General features: G+C 44.4%; 1 protein-coding gene across 3 annotated transcripts in view; it reads right to left on the reverse strand.

The window, feature by feature from the left end:
- The window catches only part of NLK (nemo like kinase), a 129,798-nt gene that overhangs the window by 17,602 nt on the left and 96,075 nt on the right, over window positions 1–16,121 (reverse strand). For 2 of the 3 annotated variants that reach the window (XM_027861653.1, XM_027861652.1), the window contains exons 4-7: window positions 10,915–11,021; window positions 9,194–9,279; window positions 3,603–3,812; window positions 1,049–1,150 (exon numbers count right to left, since the gene is read on the reverse strand). In XM_027861653.1, the coding sequence (XP_027717454.1) occupies window positions 1,049–1,150; window positions 3,603–3,812; window positions 9,194–9,279; window positions 10,915–11,021 (505 nt within the window). The remainder of the gene's footprint in view (window positions 1–1,048; window positions 1,151–3,602; window positions 3,813–9,193; window positions 9,280–10,914; window positions 11,022–16,121) is intronic. The other variant, XM_027861654.1, reaches the window with a different exon arrangement.

Genomic DNA, 16,121 nt, shown 5'->3' on the forward strand with positions numbered 1-16,121 from the left:
TGCCCACCCACACTAAGACCAACAACACAGAGGAGAATCAGCAGCCTGGGCAGCCCTGCCTAATCCTCCCAATTGGTGGCTTTCACAAAGGTCAGGCCTCAAGCTTCTGCAGTTCTGAACAATTCTCTGGTATTCTGGTCCACAGATGATCAGGGAAGCCCTTGTGGAGGTGCTCATTAACAGGACAGAGAAAAAGGACCCTCTACGTTCCTCTGTAGGGGCTCGGTCAGCGGCAAACCCCAAGGGCAGTGGATCTCCTCGGCATGACCTCACACCCCGATTCTGGATTAATGGAAAAAGAGCTTCAGGTCACGGGAGCAGGCTCCCGTTGATGCCGACATTGGGTTGTTATGGTTCATCCTTCATTTTTGAAGAGGACCGATGGCATCACGGGTGATGTTTTGGCTTGTACATGAATTGGATTTATGACACAAGGAAAGGGTAAAACAGAAAAAAGAAATGGCCTGGAATTCTTGTTCTTTGTACTCGGACGTAGAGTTGCTTTGTGGCTCACCTCAGTTTCATGCTAATAAAATGGGAGAAAACTTAGTTACAGAGATAAACCACAGAGTATCAGAGACGGAAGGAACCTCACGTGTCATTTAATGTAAAAAAAAAATAAAAAAAAGATGGAAACTGAGTGTCAGTGAGGGGGAGTAATCACATGGCTAAGGACTGATAAATGGCCCTGGACATTTGAGAGAATAAGACCTACAAGCGAAATGGCTGGAAAAGTATATCAAGACAGAATTGGGAAATACTGTTTAGAACTGAGTGTGGAAGGAAGACACTTTTGTTTGAAGAGACAATTTTCAACATCAAGTTATCAAGCAGCAATATGTGGTCAAGGTCAGCACAGCATGACGTTAAGTTCTGTTGTGGCATTGGGAGCTGATGCTGTTTCGTTTGGCCATACAAGTTTCCAAAACTTTACCTGATGTATTGCCACAACAAGAATGAAAGATTCATGAATTCTGACCCTAAGCTCCCTTGTCGCTGCCTTGGCAGATGGCGGTCAGAGCAGCTCGTCTCACCCTCTGGCCCTTACCTGTTTATGAGGACCCCTGAGTATGTGTGCCTTTGCACCTTCGCAAGCTGTCCTCATTGCTTCCAGTGACGGTGTGCCCAGTAAGTCAGTGATCAAATCCAACTGTAGGCAGACATGAAAAAAAGATGACAGTCACCATGTCTGGGAGACACCCCATTATTCTTCAACTTCAACAATATATTCTGGAATCAGGGCTTCTGAGACAGCTTGGAATAGAGCTTTCAAATTCATGTTTCAAGTTAATGGAGAGAAGACTGTATTCTCCCTTTCTAGCCTACTTAAAATAAATAATAAAGGTTAGTCGGCTTCCGTTTGGACACTCTCCTGCCCTACCTAGATGGCATTAATGTCAGGATGTAAACAGACTTGCTAAAGAGATCTGCATCAGCCCTCCTGTGCTGGGCATGACAGCACCTACAAGGCCCCAGCCAGGACTGATAGCAGGGTCAGATCCAGCTACGGAGCCGTGTTCTTCAGGACGGGAGAGAAGGCCTGGATGTGGACGTGAGAAGCAGACTCAGACTTGCCAGGTAAGGTAGCCTCAGGAGCAGCCAGCTCTGACGGTCGGCCCAAAGCCTTTACAATGGAGGTCAGAGCTGGACTCTGCATGTTTGGGTCAAGATAAGAGTTTTTACACTCTAGTCAGGATAGCCTTCCACACTGGCAAAGAACTATACCCATCCTAGAGGACAGTATCTATTTGGCAAATTTGGGGACACAAGTCAGATGGCTCGTCCCAATACACAGCCATCTATCTTACCATCTGTCTCAAACCCTACAGATGTTCTGTTATAATCTCATTAGCAATTACGCCCTAGCCCAGAGTTCTTACCTATGGAATGCTATTTTGGACTATTCTTCTTTCTGGAATCACCAAGTAGAAGCACAAATTTGGGGTCTGTCTAGAGCCCAGAACAGCACTTCACTCTGTGATTATGGAGACACATTACAGAAATGTGCCTCTATAGCTATTTTTTTTTGAGGGGAACTTTTATGACCTATAAGAATCAACAAGCTACTGTTGATCAGAAATAGCAGGCTCATTAAGACAAATAATGAAACATATGGCAAAGTTTGCCCCAAATGAGTTGGATCTTTGGATAATAAAGTTCCTATATGAAGGTTTGTTGCATCTATCTCTCACTCTTATTTTTTTTAAAGCATTAGGAAATGCTACAGAAAATCATTATGTTCAATTGGAAACTGGATTCTCTTCACTATTTTATAACATCCCCCCCCTTCCCCCGCTCTTCCTGGTAACACATATGGGGATTCCCCAAGTGGTCATTTCAGAACAGTAAAAACAAGATTCCTCTTCCTCTAGAGAGTTAAGCTTTAAATACCAGCACATGCCACACTTTGCTTATTTTGAGTGGTAGCCTGAACATTTTCAGTGACTTCATCCCCTATTTTTCACTTAAAGGATTCCCACATTTAAAAGACTAATATTAGTTACATAATGTAAGCATCCTGTGTGGAAATATGAAGACCACATATATTACAAAACCTGTCAAATTCTGTTCTCTAAATTTAGAACATAATGGACTCTATTAAAAGTCACATGTATGTACAGAATATCCAAGGTACTGAAATATCTCAAAACTGGCTTCAATTATATGGTTACTTTACTAACTGGTACAGTAAAACAGCCTTCCTGTTGAACTAAGAGCTTTGTACACTTCACACCTTTACCACGGAGCTCATACTCTGCAGAAGTTTTAAAAACAATAACATGGCTAAAATTGAGTATGAATGGATCAATATAAGTCACTTTTAGAACCGAAGTACCCAACTCCAGGACAACTTCCAAATAGTTTTACAATGGTTACTGAATTTTAGACTACATACATATAGTTCTATAGAGACTAAATATATAGTTGAAAAACATGTTAACCGCTGAACAGGACAAATACATTTCTTAACATGGTGATTAACAGTTCTGGACACAAAGGAGATGCTTGTGTTAAATAAGTGAATACATTGTTTAGAGATGCACAGAAATGCAGGCCTGCTTAAAAATCAGAGATGTGGAAATACTACCAATGAAATATAGCATATCCACACAGCTTTAATCAGAATGTTTTAAATGTTTCCTTGAATCTGCATTTTAATGAATTCTGGGTGTACTATGGAGCCCAAAGTGTTTAAATATCTTCTCTTACCAGCTAAAGGTCACCTTTTCTAAATGCTCAAAATGAGAGACATCAACATCAAAGCTCACAGAAAAACTGAATTTTCATAACTTCACTGAACACATTTTAAAGGGGTATCCATGGATCAGCAGCACTGCCAACCCTACAAAAATATCCTATGGTTCAAAGAAAAGAAAAGGGGAGGAGGGGGGGAAGGAAGATGTACTTATTTCTTGTCACTTTGGGCAAAATGTTACAGCAGAATCTAGTGAGCACAATACATCCAAAGACCTGATCCCAGCAGCACTAAGAGCCGCTTTGATTGTAGATGACAGAATCCTAACTCTCAACCATATCTGAAATTAGATTTGCCTAAAGTCAATTACATAATGTGGCATCCAAGGGCCAGGGTATATTTATACCTGTTGAATGGGACTCTGTGCCTGAAACAATATTCTTCGTCCCAGGAGTTCTGCAAAGATGCAGCCCACCGACCAGATGTCGATAGCGTTGCTGTAATGACGGCTGCCCATCAGGATCTCGGGGGCCCGATAATACTGAGTGACAACTTCCTGAGTCATGTGACGGGATTCATCCAATTCCTCCACTCTGGCCAATCCAAAGTCGCAAATCTAAATAGAAAAGTGGTTTTTCCAATGTGATTTTGAAATCATCAGAGCTTTCAAATACATGCTTAAAACAAATGCTGGCACATTTGTTACTTACACGAATAACAGGTTAAAATGTGCTTTTATGGAGCTTGGTACTTGGTAAGAGTGCTTAATACCAAATGCCTATGATTATTACTCCACAAATAGATCTTATCGGGAGGAAGAACAATTTGTTTAGTCACCTAAATTTCCTTTCCTTCCACTTAAAATGCCGTGTCAGTAAATTCTTTGGCTCTTTAAAACTTTTTTTGATTGATGACTGAAGCAAAACAACAACAAAGTATGACTAGTTGTCCTGTGGCTCTCCCCACACTGAGTGGGGAGAGTGGGGCCTAGTGCAGCATGGGTGCTTAATAAACAATCTGCTTTGGATGGAGGTCAAGTCACCTCCACAAAAGAAGGTCAAAACAGTGATCGTCTTGTAGAAGCTGTAGCCTCAAAGAGCTTGGTCTCAATCTTTATTGAAGTGTTCTTAGGCTCCTTTAAAAGTCATCTTTAACATCCCTCCCACTAATTTTTGTCCAATATCCCATTTGAACAAATTCATCATTGCCGTGTGTACAGGGGGTAAAGGAGAGACTGTATGACTGACCAATCATTCAGGAAAAAAAACCTCAGGCAAAAAACAAACAAACAAACAAACATGGGGGCAGCTAGGTGGCACAGTGGATAGAGCACCGGCCCTGAAGTCAGGAGGACCTGAGTTCAAATCAGGCCTCAGACCAAACACCTGACACATACTAGCTGTGTGACCTTGGGCAAGTCACTTAACCCCAACTACCTCACTTAAAAAAAAAAAAGATGATTATTAAATCTTCAAGCGTTTTATTTAACTGTGAAAAGTGAGTCCATTTGCCATAAGCCCCACTGTCTCTCCCCTTCTCTTCATCTCAAACACCCTGCTATCATCCCCCATTCTCTGCCTGTTTCTTCCAGTCTGTGATGATGAGCCATCCCCTCTGCCTGCATACAAGGTCCCAGGAGATTGCCCCATTCCTGCTGCCCGCCCTCCAGTCTGGGTTTTGTTACTGCTCTCTCCTCCTCCTGTCTGTCTGACCACTCCCCATCGGGCTCTGCTTTTTCATCCTCCATGTCAGACCCTCTAACTGTGGCTCTTCTCCAAGGCTTTGTCCTGGGTCCTCTTGCCTTCTCTCCTTACACTCTTCTTTGACAACTTCATCAGCTTCCAAGGTTTAATGATCGTCTCTACTTGCACAATGGAGCTGAATGTTGGTCCCACAGGCCTCTCAAACTTAATGTGCCCAAAAGACAGCACTAACGTCTCCTTCAAACGCATCTCTCTCTGAACTAACTTATTTTTTTCCTATTAAACATTCCCATTAGTCATGATGTAAGGAAGAATCTGAACCAATAGAAGGAACCACCAGAAAGAGGAAACAAAACAGAAGAAAAAAAAAAGCAAATAGTATGCTTCGATCCGCATTCAAACTCCACAGTTCTTTCTCTGGATGTGGATGGCATTTTCTATCACGAAACTTTTGGAGATCCTTGCTTTGCTGAGAAGGGCTAAGTCTATCAAAGTTAGTCATCACACAATGTGGCTGTTACTGTGTACAATGTTTTCTTGGTTCTGCTCATTTCACTCAGCATCAGTCCATACAAGTCTTTCCGGGTTTTTCTGAAGTCAGCCTGCTCATCATTTCTTATAGGACAATAGCGTTCCATTACGTTCGTATACCACAACTTGCTCAGCCATTCCCCAATTGATGGACGTGCCCTCAGCTGCCAATTCTTTGCCACCACAGAAAGAGCTGCTATAAATATTTTTGTACATGTGGGTCCTTTTCCCATTTGTATGACCTGTTTGGGATGCAGCCCTAGAAGTGCTATTTCGGGGTCAAAGGGTATACAGAGTTTTATAGCCCTTTGGGCCCAGGAACTAACTTACTTCTGACACAAGCACCACCCCCCCAGTCCATAACCTCAGTGTTACACTAGACGCTTCCTCTTCCCTCACCTGACTTATCCCATTGGTTGTAAAATCTTGTTTCTACCTCTACACTGTCATACATATACACATACATCCCCTTCTCTCCACTCTCACAGCCACCACCTTGGTCCAAGCCCTTATTTCTCAACTGAACTAATGCAATGCGATGGTCTCCTAGCTGGTCTCTCTCAGCTCCCTCCCTGAGCCAATCTAACCTCCACAAAGTGGCCAAAGTGCTTCTCCTCAGGTGCACATCTCACCGTCATTCTCCTCCTCACTCTCAAAGATGGCCACAAGGACCCAATGTAAACTTTTCTGTCTGAGCTTTAAGGCACTTCACAGCCTGGCCCCGACTTCTCTTTCCAGTTCATTCTACAGTATGGTCCCTTCTTGCCCCATTGGGTCCAGCTGGTCTGGCTCTGAGCTCTGTGCCTCACACAAAGCAACCTTTTCCCATCTCCACATTTCGTGTGCTAGCTGTCTTTCCTCACCTTTAACTCACAAAATCTCTTTTCCTTCAAGACTTAAGTATTACCTTCACAAAACCTTTCCTGATCCTCCCAACTGCTAGTAACCTCCTTTCTTAACCACTACCTTGTATTTATGTTGTACATGCTTCTATGTACTGTTTGTCCCCATAGAATGAAAGGAGAGATTATTTTATTCTTTTTGTATTCCTAATTCCTAGCACAGCGTGAAAAATAATAGGTGCTTAATACCTGCATGTAGATTGACTGATTAGGGGTTAAAAACCTTAACCTGGCCTTGATGTAAAATTTTTAGCATGGACTTGAAAAAAGGCACCAAACCCCCTAATCTCCTTTCTACTTTGTACGCATCTATAGTTTAAAAAGAATGGCCTTCGGCTAGATCATTTGTTTGGTCTGCCATCCTTGTCTGGATCCAATTTTAGCATCTTACCTGGAGGATGAGCTGGACTCAATGATCAGATAACTAATGAGTGACTGAGATTTTCAATAATCCATCCTCTGCATGACAGGAAATTAAATATACTCAACATAGGAAAGGACGCAATTAAAAAAGCGTTAGAATAATTATTATGGATACATCTGCACATTCAAGCGGTTCTCTAGCCTGGTAAATGTGGCCCTCTATTAAAAGTCAGTGGGGGCAGTGCAAAATTTCAGTGTGTCCCAACCTTTGGTTGTTTATTCAGCAATAATAAACTATTCACACTGCTAGAAGTAAAGTGTACTCGAACTAAACAGCTAGGAAAATCAACTTCATGCATTCGAAGGTATGACGCAGGGCGAGTTCTGTACAAAATCCTTCTTTGTTCAATTTTCCAACCAAGAGCCAGAACGTGAGACAGTTCAATTTTTTTATCCCATTAGGTTGGCTAGAGTGAAATCCCGCCCTGGTAAGAGCTGCTGAACTTGAGGTTTGGTTCCTAAGGGTGCAGTGTCCCCAGAGTCACTAAAGAGAACTAAGAGATTCATCTGAGGCTAGGCAGAGGGCCATCAGGGCAGATACAGGGACTAAATGGCCTCTGTGATACCCTTCTGGCCTTATAGTCTTGAAAAGGAAATTTAGTTGGAAGAAAAATACTTCATCACATGATGGCCACAGGTTTTATTTTTATAGCCAATCTGAAAAACAAGCATTCTTTCCTGCTAACATATGTTGAAAAGAATAGGACCGTATGTTAGAGTCCAAAGAGTTTGGAGGCAGGGTACGTGGGAGGTTGGGGTTATCTTCTGAGGCTTCAGTTTTCTCCCCTGTGAAATGAGAGGTCTGGATAACTTCTTAAGACCTGGGGAAGGGCCATCGGAGATCACCTGATACGACCCTCGCTGAAAAGAAGGAAACAAGTGATCTTCCTCAAGGTCACACAAGTGATGGAGCAACCAGGACTCAAGCCCAGATCTCTCTCAGTTTCTAGGCCAGGTCTGGCTGTACTGCAGCAGGCCGCTGAAGCCGAGGACTCTGAAAACATTTTCTTCAATTTCTTGGGGAGGGAGGAGAAGAGAAGGAGGGTTAGGTCTCTTCCTATGATCCGAAGTGAGGGAAACAGGGTCAGATTGACAGGAATCTTAATTTGCAAGTAGCCTAACCAACAAGCATTTAAAGTGAGCTGGCCTATTGTTAGAAGAAAGCATTTAAAATCCTAAAATGAAATTCATTCATACACTTGACATGAATGTTTGATTTAACCGCCAACAAGCTAAGTAGTAATGACAGTGATGATTACTCTTAAAGTAGGCACCATTTTAAAAAACAATTCTCTTCCTCTTTAAATGTATCAGTTTGAAATAGTAAAAGTATTTACTGTGTAGAATTAAGCATGCCATAAAAGCCACTTACGAAACATGTGAAAATGTCATTTGGTTTTCATTGTGAAGCTGTCTAATGTCTAAGGGGGACCGTGGATCCAAGCAGGTGCCTGTTTCCTATTTCTACAGACCGAGGAGGAGATACAATGGTTCGTCCACCACACAGGGTCTAAGAATCCAGTCTCTAAGTTATTCAGGCTGTAATTTTGCCACCTGATTTTGGGAAACTTTGCTGCTAATTCACACTTCCATCAGGAGGGGAAAGGAAAGAATGACATATAGACCAACGTCAATATTACCCAATATATCCAAGCAGGTCAATTGAGAGACAGCAGGTAAAGCAGTTGAAGTTAACCATTTCAATGACATTTCAGGACTATCTACAGATGAACACAACATACCCCTCAGTTCTCATTAGGATGGCTAAGTTGGATAATGCATCTAACGGGTGACTGGCTGAGGCTGCTTCTCTGCATAGCTGATATTTCAGCCACTCCTGGAACGGGCTACAGTCAGAGGACCTGGGTTTAAATCCCCGAGGCCCCCCCTCCAACCTCCCCCCATCCCCGACACTTGCCACCTGTACGACTCGGTTGGACAACTTGTCTAACCTCCCTGGACTTTAGTTTCCTCATCTATAAAATGAGAGGGATGGCCCTGATAGCTTCTGATATTCCTTTCCATGCCTCCTCCTGTCTTGCATAACCAAATATGGACTCAAGGAATGAATTATTAGTCTTCAAATGATCAATCCCGATAACACCCTTTCCTTTGGAGATGGGAAAGGAAGTCACTTTACTTAAAGGGATTTGCCTTTTCTTTATCTACCTTATTTCCATTTCAACACTACCAACATACACACTAAAGCTGAGAAAAAAACGGAAAAAACTTGCCATGTGTCAAAACAATACATGCTTAACCCTAATAGGTGCATAAAAGATGCTTATTAGGGCTAGTATTTTTCTGTGAGATGAGACAGAAAAAAATGGAATTAAAAAAAAAAAGAGCGACAAACACTTTAGCAATTTCCTCTTGAAAACCCATCGCTCTTAAAAGCCTGGATGCTTACACATGCTAAAACAAACTGAAGAGCCTACCTTAAGCACACAGTTGCTGTTCACAAGGAGATTCCCTGGCTTAATGTCTCGATGTAAAATGCCGGCAGAATGGAGATATTTCAAACCTGAAACAATAAATCAAATGGCAGAGGCTTATGCTTATCTCTAACACAATGAGAGATTCTGGAAAGTCCCAACAAATTATTAGAGGAGATTTCTGGGCTGTTTCCCTGCAAATACATGCAAGTAAGATGAAAAGTCTGAGCCAGACCTGTGCCCCGCCCTGGCCCCCACCCCCCAGTTTGATTACAGTTTAATATAAAGTCAGCTAAAAAGTCATTATGGGCTTTCATTCTTCAGAGATGCCTTATAATTCATAAGATGATCTGAAGCTAAATCTGCAACAGTGATTCTGACACTAAGGATGGCCTGAGTACTCTCCCCACATGGCTCCTATGTGGTTCCTGGAAATGGGAAGTTCTCGGAAGTCTACTTTCACCGCAAGAAGTCAAAGTGGGGCTTTTCTTCTTTTTGGGGAGACTACAATCCAGGGCTCTACCCAGGCTCTTCCCTCCACCAGTTGTATTCTCAGGACCATTCCATCATTCTTAGGCTCGAACACTGGGAAATTCTGTATTATTACAAAAAGCTCCCTGTTAGACCTCCAGGAACACGCTAGGTAGCCAAGGTCTTTCTTCTTTTTTTTTTTAACTAAAAAAGCAGCAAATTCCCTTCCTCACAACAGTCCCTTAAGATTATTAAGTAGGACTGGGGAAGAACAGAAAATAAGCTGATAAAAGCTTCCTACTGCTTAGGTAGAATTTATGGATAATCATGGTTTAGGGCAGGAGGTTCAAGGCCACATGCAACCCTCTAGGTCCTCAAGTGCAGCCCTTTGACCGAATCCCAACTTCACAGAACAAACTCCCTTAATAAAAGGATTTGTTCTGTAAAACCTGGACTCAGTCAAAAGGCCGCATGTGGCCTCGAAGTCACAGGTTCCCCACTCCTGGTTTAGGGGTTCCCAGTCTTTGCGGGGAAGCTTTTAAATATTCCTTACGGAAAATATTAACTCTATTTGCTCTAAGAAAAAATCTCACACGAGGAAAAAAGGCTTCTGTTGCTCTTCAGCCGAGTCACACATCTTGTCTTACAACAGCAAAACTCAGTTAGGAGAGAGGACATTTAATGTTCAGGCACCAATTCAATGACTAATATTAAAAAGTCAGAGGGGCCAAGAAGACTCCTCATGCTCATCATGCTCAGCAAGGTCATCATCTTGCCAATGCGTCTTTCTGGAGAATCACGTAGGCAGCTGGTTCCGTTAGATCCTCGTCTGCTCCGTAAGGCCAGTGACTGAGGTCTCTTTTGCTGCTCTGTGGTGACTGTCTAGGCCACAGATCCACTCGTTTAGGCACCTGGTACTAGGGCGGGCCTACTGAAAAGCTCACGGCCCTCCTCCGTCTGGTCATGCTATCTGGCAAAGAATTCTTCCACATTTGCCTCTTCCAAATCAACTTGCTTCAGCTGTAAGTGGTGTGGTTCCATTTTTGCTGTCACTATCACGGAAGCTTAACCAAGAACTCGGCAACCTAGGAGCCTTCAGGGAAATGTCAAATTCGATTACAGATGCTCATGGCAAACACGAACTGCCTGCTGTAGCAGGAAAACCTTGGAAGGCCAGGGCAAAGGGCAAGGGAAAAACACAACTTTCAGCTGAGATAGCCATTTCTTTTCCTTCAAACATAAAAAAATCTTACCTCGTAAAATCTGATAAAGAAAAACTTTGACATGATCTGAGCTGAGTGGTTGAGGAGAGACGATAATTTTATGTAGGTCACTCTGCATCAATTCTGTGACAACATATCTTTGGGTCAGAAGTTAAGGAGAGTTCAGAGAATGCCGCTCATAACCCCCACAAGCACTTGCTAGTGCACTCTCAGGGCTGAAGCTTTACCAGGAGAAAACTTTCTGATGCACAGCTTAAGAAGGTCAGAATTCTAGCCTTCAAGAGATGGTAGACTGACATAATGAAATGACCAAATTCACCTTTAAGAGGAAGGTCGCCAAAGAAAACCACCACCTATCTTCTCTGTAACCAGCACTATAAAATGGAAAAAGGCCCAAATGACTGTCCTAAAAAGGACAAAAGACAGACCAGAACACAAGCACATTCTCTGAATTCACACACAGTAGGTCTGGTAGTCTCCCTTGAGCCCCACTAGTACTGGAGAAGAGAAAAACTGCAGCTTGATCTAAGGGCAAAGTACTCTGGGGTTGGCATCTCTCTGGCCTTCTATTCTCTGACTCACAAAATGGAGAGGATGATGCTCATTTATGTATGCCCCTACCTCCATTTCCCACCCAATCCCAGGATTTCAATTAGCCTTTTTCTTCAGTTCTTCATGTGTTTATGTAACCTCCTCGAGTAAGCTCCTGAAAGGCAGGGACAATGACCTCTTGGCATGATCCCCACCTCTGCCCCAGTCACTTGCATGGAAGAAGTCAACAAACATTCAACTGGCCTTAAGAGGGATGAGGAAAAGAGGGAAGCTCACGAGGAAGCAGAATTATGACTCTCAGGCTAGCAGTTCCCAACAGGTATGGAGTCTGGATAGAACTCACAGTGTCCCCTTTAATTTTTCTGGCTGAGTTAGAAAGGCTTTAAGGATGTTAATTCAATGATAAGGGTTCACTGGACCAAAAATGTAGAGCTGGAAAAAGCTTTAGAGATGATCTCATTCCTTCCCCTTATTTTGCAGATGAGTGAAAAAAAGGTGGGGGCGGGGGGGGGGGGGGGAGAAGCCGCAAAGTGACTTGCCCAAGGTCATGCAGGTAGTCAGTAGTGGAGCCGGGATTCAAACAAACCCAGGACTTCTAACTTCAAATTCAGGGCTCTTTTGAAAAAGAGAATGGAGAAGCCCCTACTTTTTCTCTACCTGTAAGGAAAGGCCAGAGCCATACCCAGGCATCGAGGCAGCACGGCAGAAGGCCTGAGCCTGACCCCTGCCTCAGACACTCACCGGCTGTGTGGCTGTGGGCACGCTCCGTAAGTCTCTGAGCCTTAATCTTCTCCTCTGCCAATGTGGATAACGACATCACTTACTTCACAGAGCAGCTGTGAGGATCACACGAGGCGGCGTCTGTGAAGCGCTCCCGTCGCTATTAGGCCATCTGACTTGGATGACTTAAGTGGAGGCAGACTGGATTGAAGTTAGGATTATGGACCTGACTGATGGTCTCCAAAGGTTCCTAAGTGCCCCTCCGTTAGTGGCTCTGTTAGAATGGAAACTTCTGGGACTTACTGAAGTCAGCTGGGCATTCCAGTGAGCGTATCAAACAGGCTTCCCTATTCCTAAGCAACTGAGTCGGCCACCCAGGGCAGCAGCCCAGCCCTCGAGAGCCCCCGGGGTCGTCCCTGTCCTCTGGTCACAGACACACAGCACCTTCAGCACTGCTGTCCTCTCTGACCCCGAGTCTGGACAAGAGACAGGAAGAGCTGTTGGTCAAGCCATCAACAATCACGAGGCTCTCCCTTGCGCCTTCACAGCTTCTCCCATTTCAACATTTGAGTACAGACAGTTCTCGCTTCACATGAAGAATTCTGAAAGAAATCTGCATTCCAAAAAAGCCCCTAAGTTAACTCTACAGTACTGTGCTCTGTCTCCATTCCTGCCCCTGGGCTCAGCATTCAGCCTCCTACCCCCACCCCCCAAAAGCCCCTCCAAGTGAAAGCAGAACGGACGCCGCCTCTGGGTCGATCGAGGACCTGGCTTGAGACCTTTCCCCCACTCCGCCCACCCACCTGCGTGTCTGTGTCCGGTCCCCGCACGTCTTCTGTCCATCGGGCGCATCACCCGTCCTCTCCTGTCTGTGTCTACGACCGCCCCCCTGCATGCTCTTCCTCTTGGTCCCAGCCAGGCCCTCACATGGCTGGCCCCTGCCCCAGTGTTCCTCGAATGCTCTTGCTTCTTTGTCTCTGGCCCCCGTGTGTCCTTGATCCCTGTGCCAGCCCCTCCTTCCATGGGCACATGGCCCCATCTCAGTCTCCTTCCCTCCCTTCCCCACCACATCCATGCTTATGTAAAGATCACTTTACGTAGAGGTCTGTGGAAGGGCCCGCTTAGATAAAGCGAAAACTGCCTGTAGTAGAAAGAACACTGGTCTTGGAGCCAAGAGGGCTGGGTCCAAGTCCTGGGAAAAGTCTCCCAAAGAATACGGTAGCCCTGAAGACCTGGTTGAAGTCCTGAGTCCTGAGGTCCTCGGCACTGACGCAAACCAAAGAGGTCTGGAAGCTCTTGTGCGGCAAGTTTAGCACAGCCATCTTAAAAATCTCTAAGTAAACACTGTTCCATTTAGGAAGAAAGCTAATGCTTGGGTACTCAATCCCAAGAGTAGCTGCTATTAAATCTACCCTGATCACCGACAGTACGTCCTCTTGAGGACACTTTACACAGAATTAACTTGTAAAGAAAGCTAGGCTAGTTCCAGCAACACCAGAAAAGAAACTCCAACACAGCCCAAAATAAAGGAAACAGAACAAGGAGAAAAAACCCACCCCTGCCATCCCCAGAGCAAGTGGGGTCAGTTTCCTTGAAAAGCCCAACTCAACCAAAGCGCCCAGCATGGCCCATCTCTGCCCATCTCAGTGCAGGCACGTCTGCCCAGTCCGCTGACAGGCTTCTGTGTCTGCCGGGACTGAAGAAAGTGCTTCTGGATGTGAAAAAGCAGGTGATTGTCTGCAGCCTCACATATATACCACGAGAACGGCCAGCCGGGCTACAGCGCCAGAACTCTCCCTCCTGCTGGTGACAGCTGGCGCGGATGCAAGCAGGGGACAGAAAACATCTGGGTTTCCAAGGGGTCAGGTTGAATTGGTAGCGCTGGCACTTGGGAAAATCTTGTGTTGACTTAAAAATGGAACAAATTGATAAGAGCCAAACGTGAAGAATAAGCATGGAACAGAATGTAATGTGTCTGTGTGTGTTTCCCCCTCCTATCTGTACCCATATTTTAAACAGAGGAAGGAAGAATGATCTATTGTTCCGAAGGCAGATGAGCAACCAAAGACAAAACAGAGCCACCTCCAGGCCACCTTGCTCTGGGTATTGCTTTTCTTTCCCCAAACTCTGTGCCTGGGGTACCCACTGTGCCCAGCAGGGTAACCAGCGCCCCACGCTACCAGTGCCCCTAGCTGCTGCTTCCAAGCCAAGATGCTGTACAGGAAACACCCCCCTTGCCTCCCAAGCCAACAGCCCCTTTCAGCCCCCGATTACATGTTGTCTTACCCCATTAGAGGAGCATGGCGTGCCCGCGTCAAAGAAGGCGCTGTGCTCTATGAGCGATGCAGAGCTACAGTAGCTCAAAAGAAACGTGAGACCTCTCCACCCCAAACGTTCATTATGTACTCGCTGTGCCTGACTTGGGGTAGAGCCTTCTGAGCTCATACTGATCTCATCGGCCACAGCTGGATACACGGTACCTTGACCCTGACACAGGGATGTCATTTTGGTCCTCTTTGAGCACAAGGACAACAACCAATCCTATTAGAATTTCAGCTCCTTGAGGGCAGGGACCGTCTTGCTTGCTTGGATTCCCAGCACATACACAGTACAGTAAGGACTTAATAAATTCCCCCTCTCTCTCTGTCTCTCTCTGCAGTTAGGGGGGAGATTCCTCCCTATCTATACAGATCTGGACACCTCTACATAGGAGGTTCCCAAATCTGCTTGTCCAAAGCAAACTAACAAAATTAACAATGGTCTCACATGGTAGGACAATTCCTCCAGACTGAGGCCGCATGGATACACACCATTCCAGATGAAATATAAACCAGTACCATTCTGGCCTCTGCTCAGCACAAATAACCATGATGTCACTGACTTTCTCTGGCCCCTGACCTGGAAAAATCTGATCCAACCTTCCAAAAATCTTCTCATCCACAAGTAATCATTTCAGACGGGTGGTATTAAAAGCAATCTACTCTCCACCTTAAGTTAAAAATACTTTTACTTTCAAGCACCCTCTGTCCTTATTCCCCCCTAAGGATGGCTTTTTAAAAAAAATTAAAAACAGGAGAGTTTGGGATTGTAAAATTGGAAATGACAAGATGGTTTTAACTCATTTATTTAATATAGTACATTATCTTTTATAAGTCATTTAGTAGCAGCAACTTTAGTCACTTTTATTTTGGGGGTGGCTGGAACTATAATTTCATGGGTGGAGGGAACTCCCAGAGGGGAGTTACTTGAGGTCACTCAGCCAGTACGTGTCAAAGGCAGGACACGATCCCAAGTCTTTCTGACTGTGAAGTTGGTTTTCTAACTACCAGCCTCAATGACTTTTCAAAACATTTCCTCCAAATACCTTTTTTTTGTTTATTTGTTTTGTTTTTGAGTGAGGCAATTGGGATTAAGTGACTTGCCCAGAGTCACACAGCTAGTAAGTGTTATGTGTCTGAGGCCAGATTTGAACTCGGGTCCTCCTGACTCCAGGGCTCGGGCTCTATCCACTGCGCCATCTAGCTGCCACCTCCAAATACCTTTAGAAGAATGCAGTTCCCCACGTCCACTTTCATTCCCCCATGGCAAGGCTAACCCTTACAATTTAAACTCCGCTCTTTGTCATATGCACAGACACGGCATTTTTCATTTTCCTCATCAATTCTACTTGCAATGTCTTTAAAAGAATAGGTTCCTTTTGAAGCCATCCGAACAGTCACTTAGAACAAGTAAGCCTGCCTTGTGAAGTTTTCAGAAAGTAAAAGAAAAAGACCTCTTGATATTTTTCATTTAACAAAGCAGTCCTGCGCAAACTTCTACCATTTGATTTTGTTAAGCAAGGGCACAAACACCAAAATTCTAGAATGAATAAGGCAGTTGAAAACGCCTAGAAGTAACACGTTACTCTCATAAGATTTCTGCTTTGCTCTACTACAAATCCTCCTAAGTCTCAATCCCCCAGAATA

Source organism: Vombatus ursinus, unplaced genomic scaffold (assembly GCF_900497805.2).
Source record: "Vombatus ursinus unplaced genomic scaffold, bare-nosed wombat genome assembly UNPS02014768.1, whole genome shotgun sequence".
NCBI lineage: Eukaryota > Metazoa > Chordata > Mammalia > Diprotodontia > Vombatidae > Vombatus > Vombatus ursinus.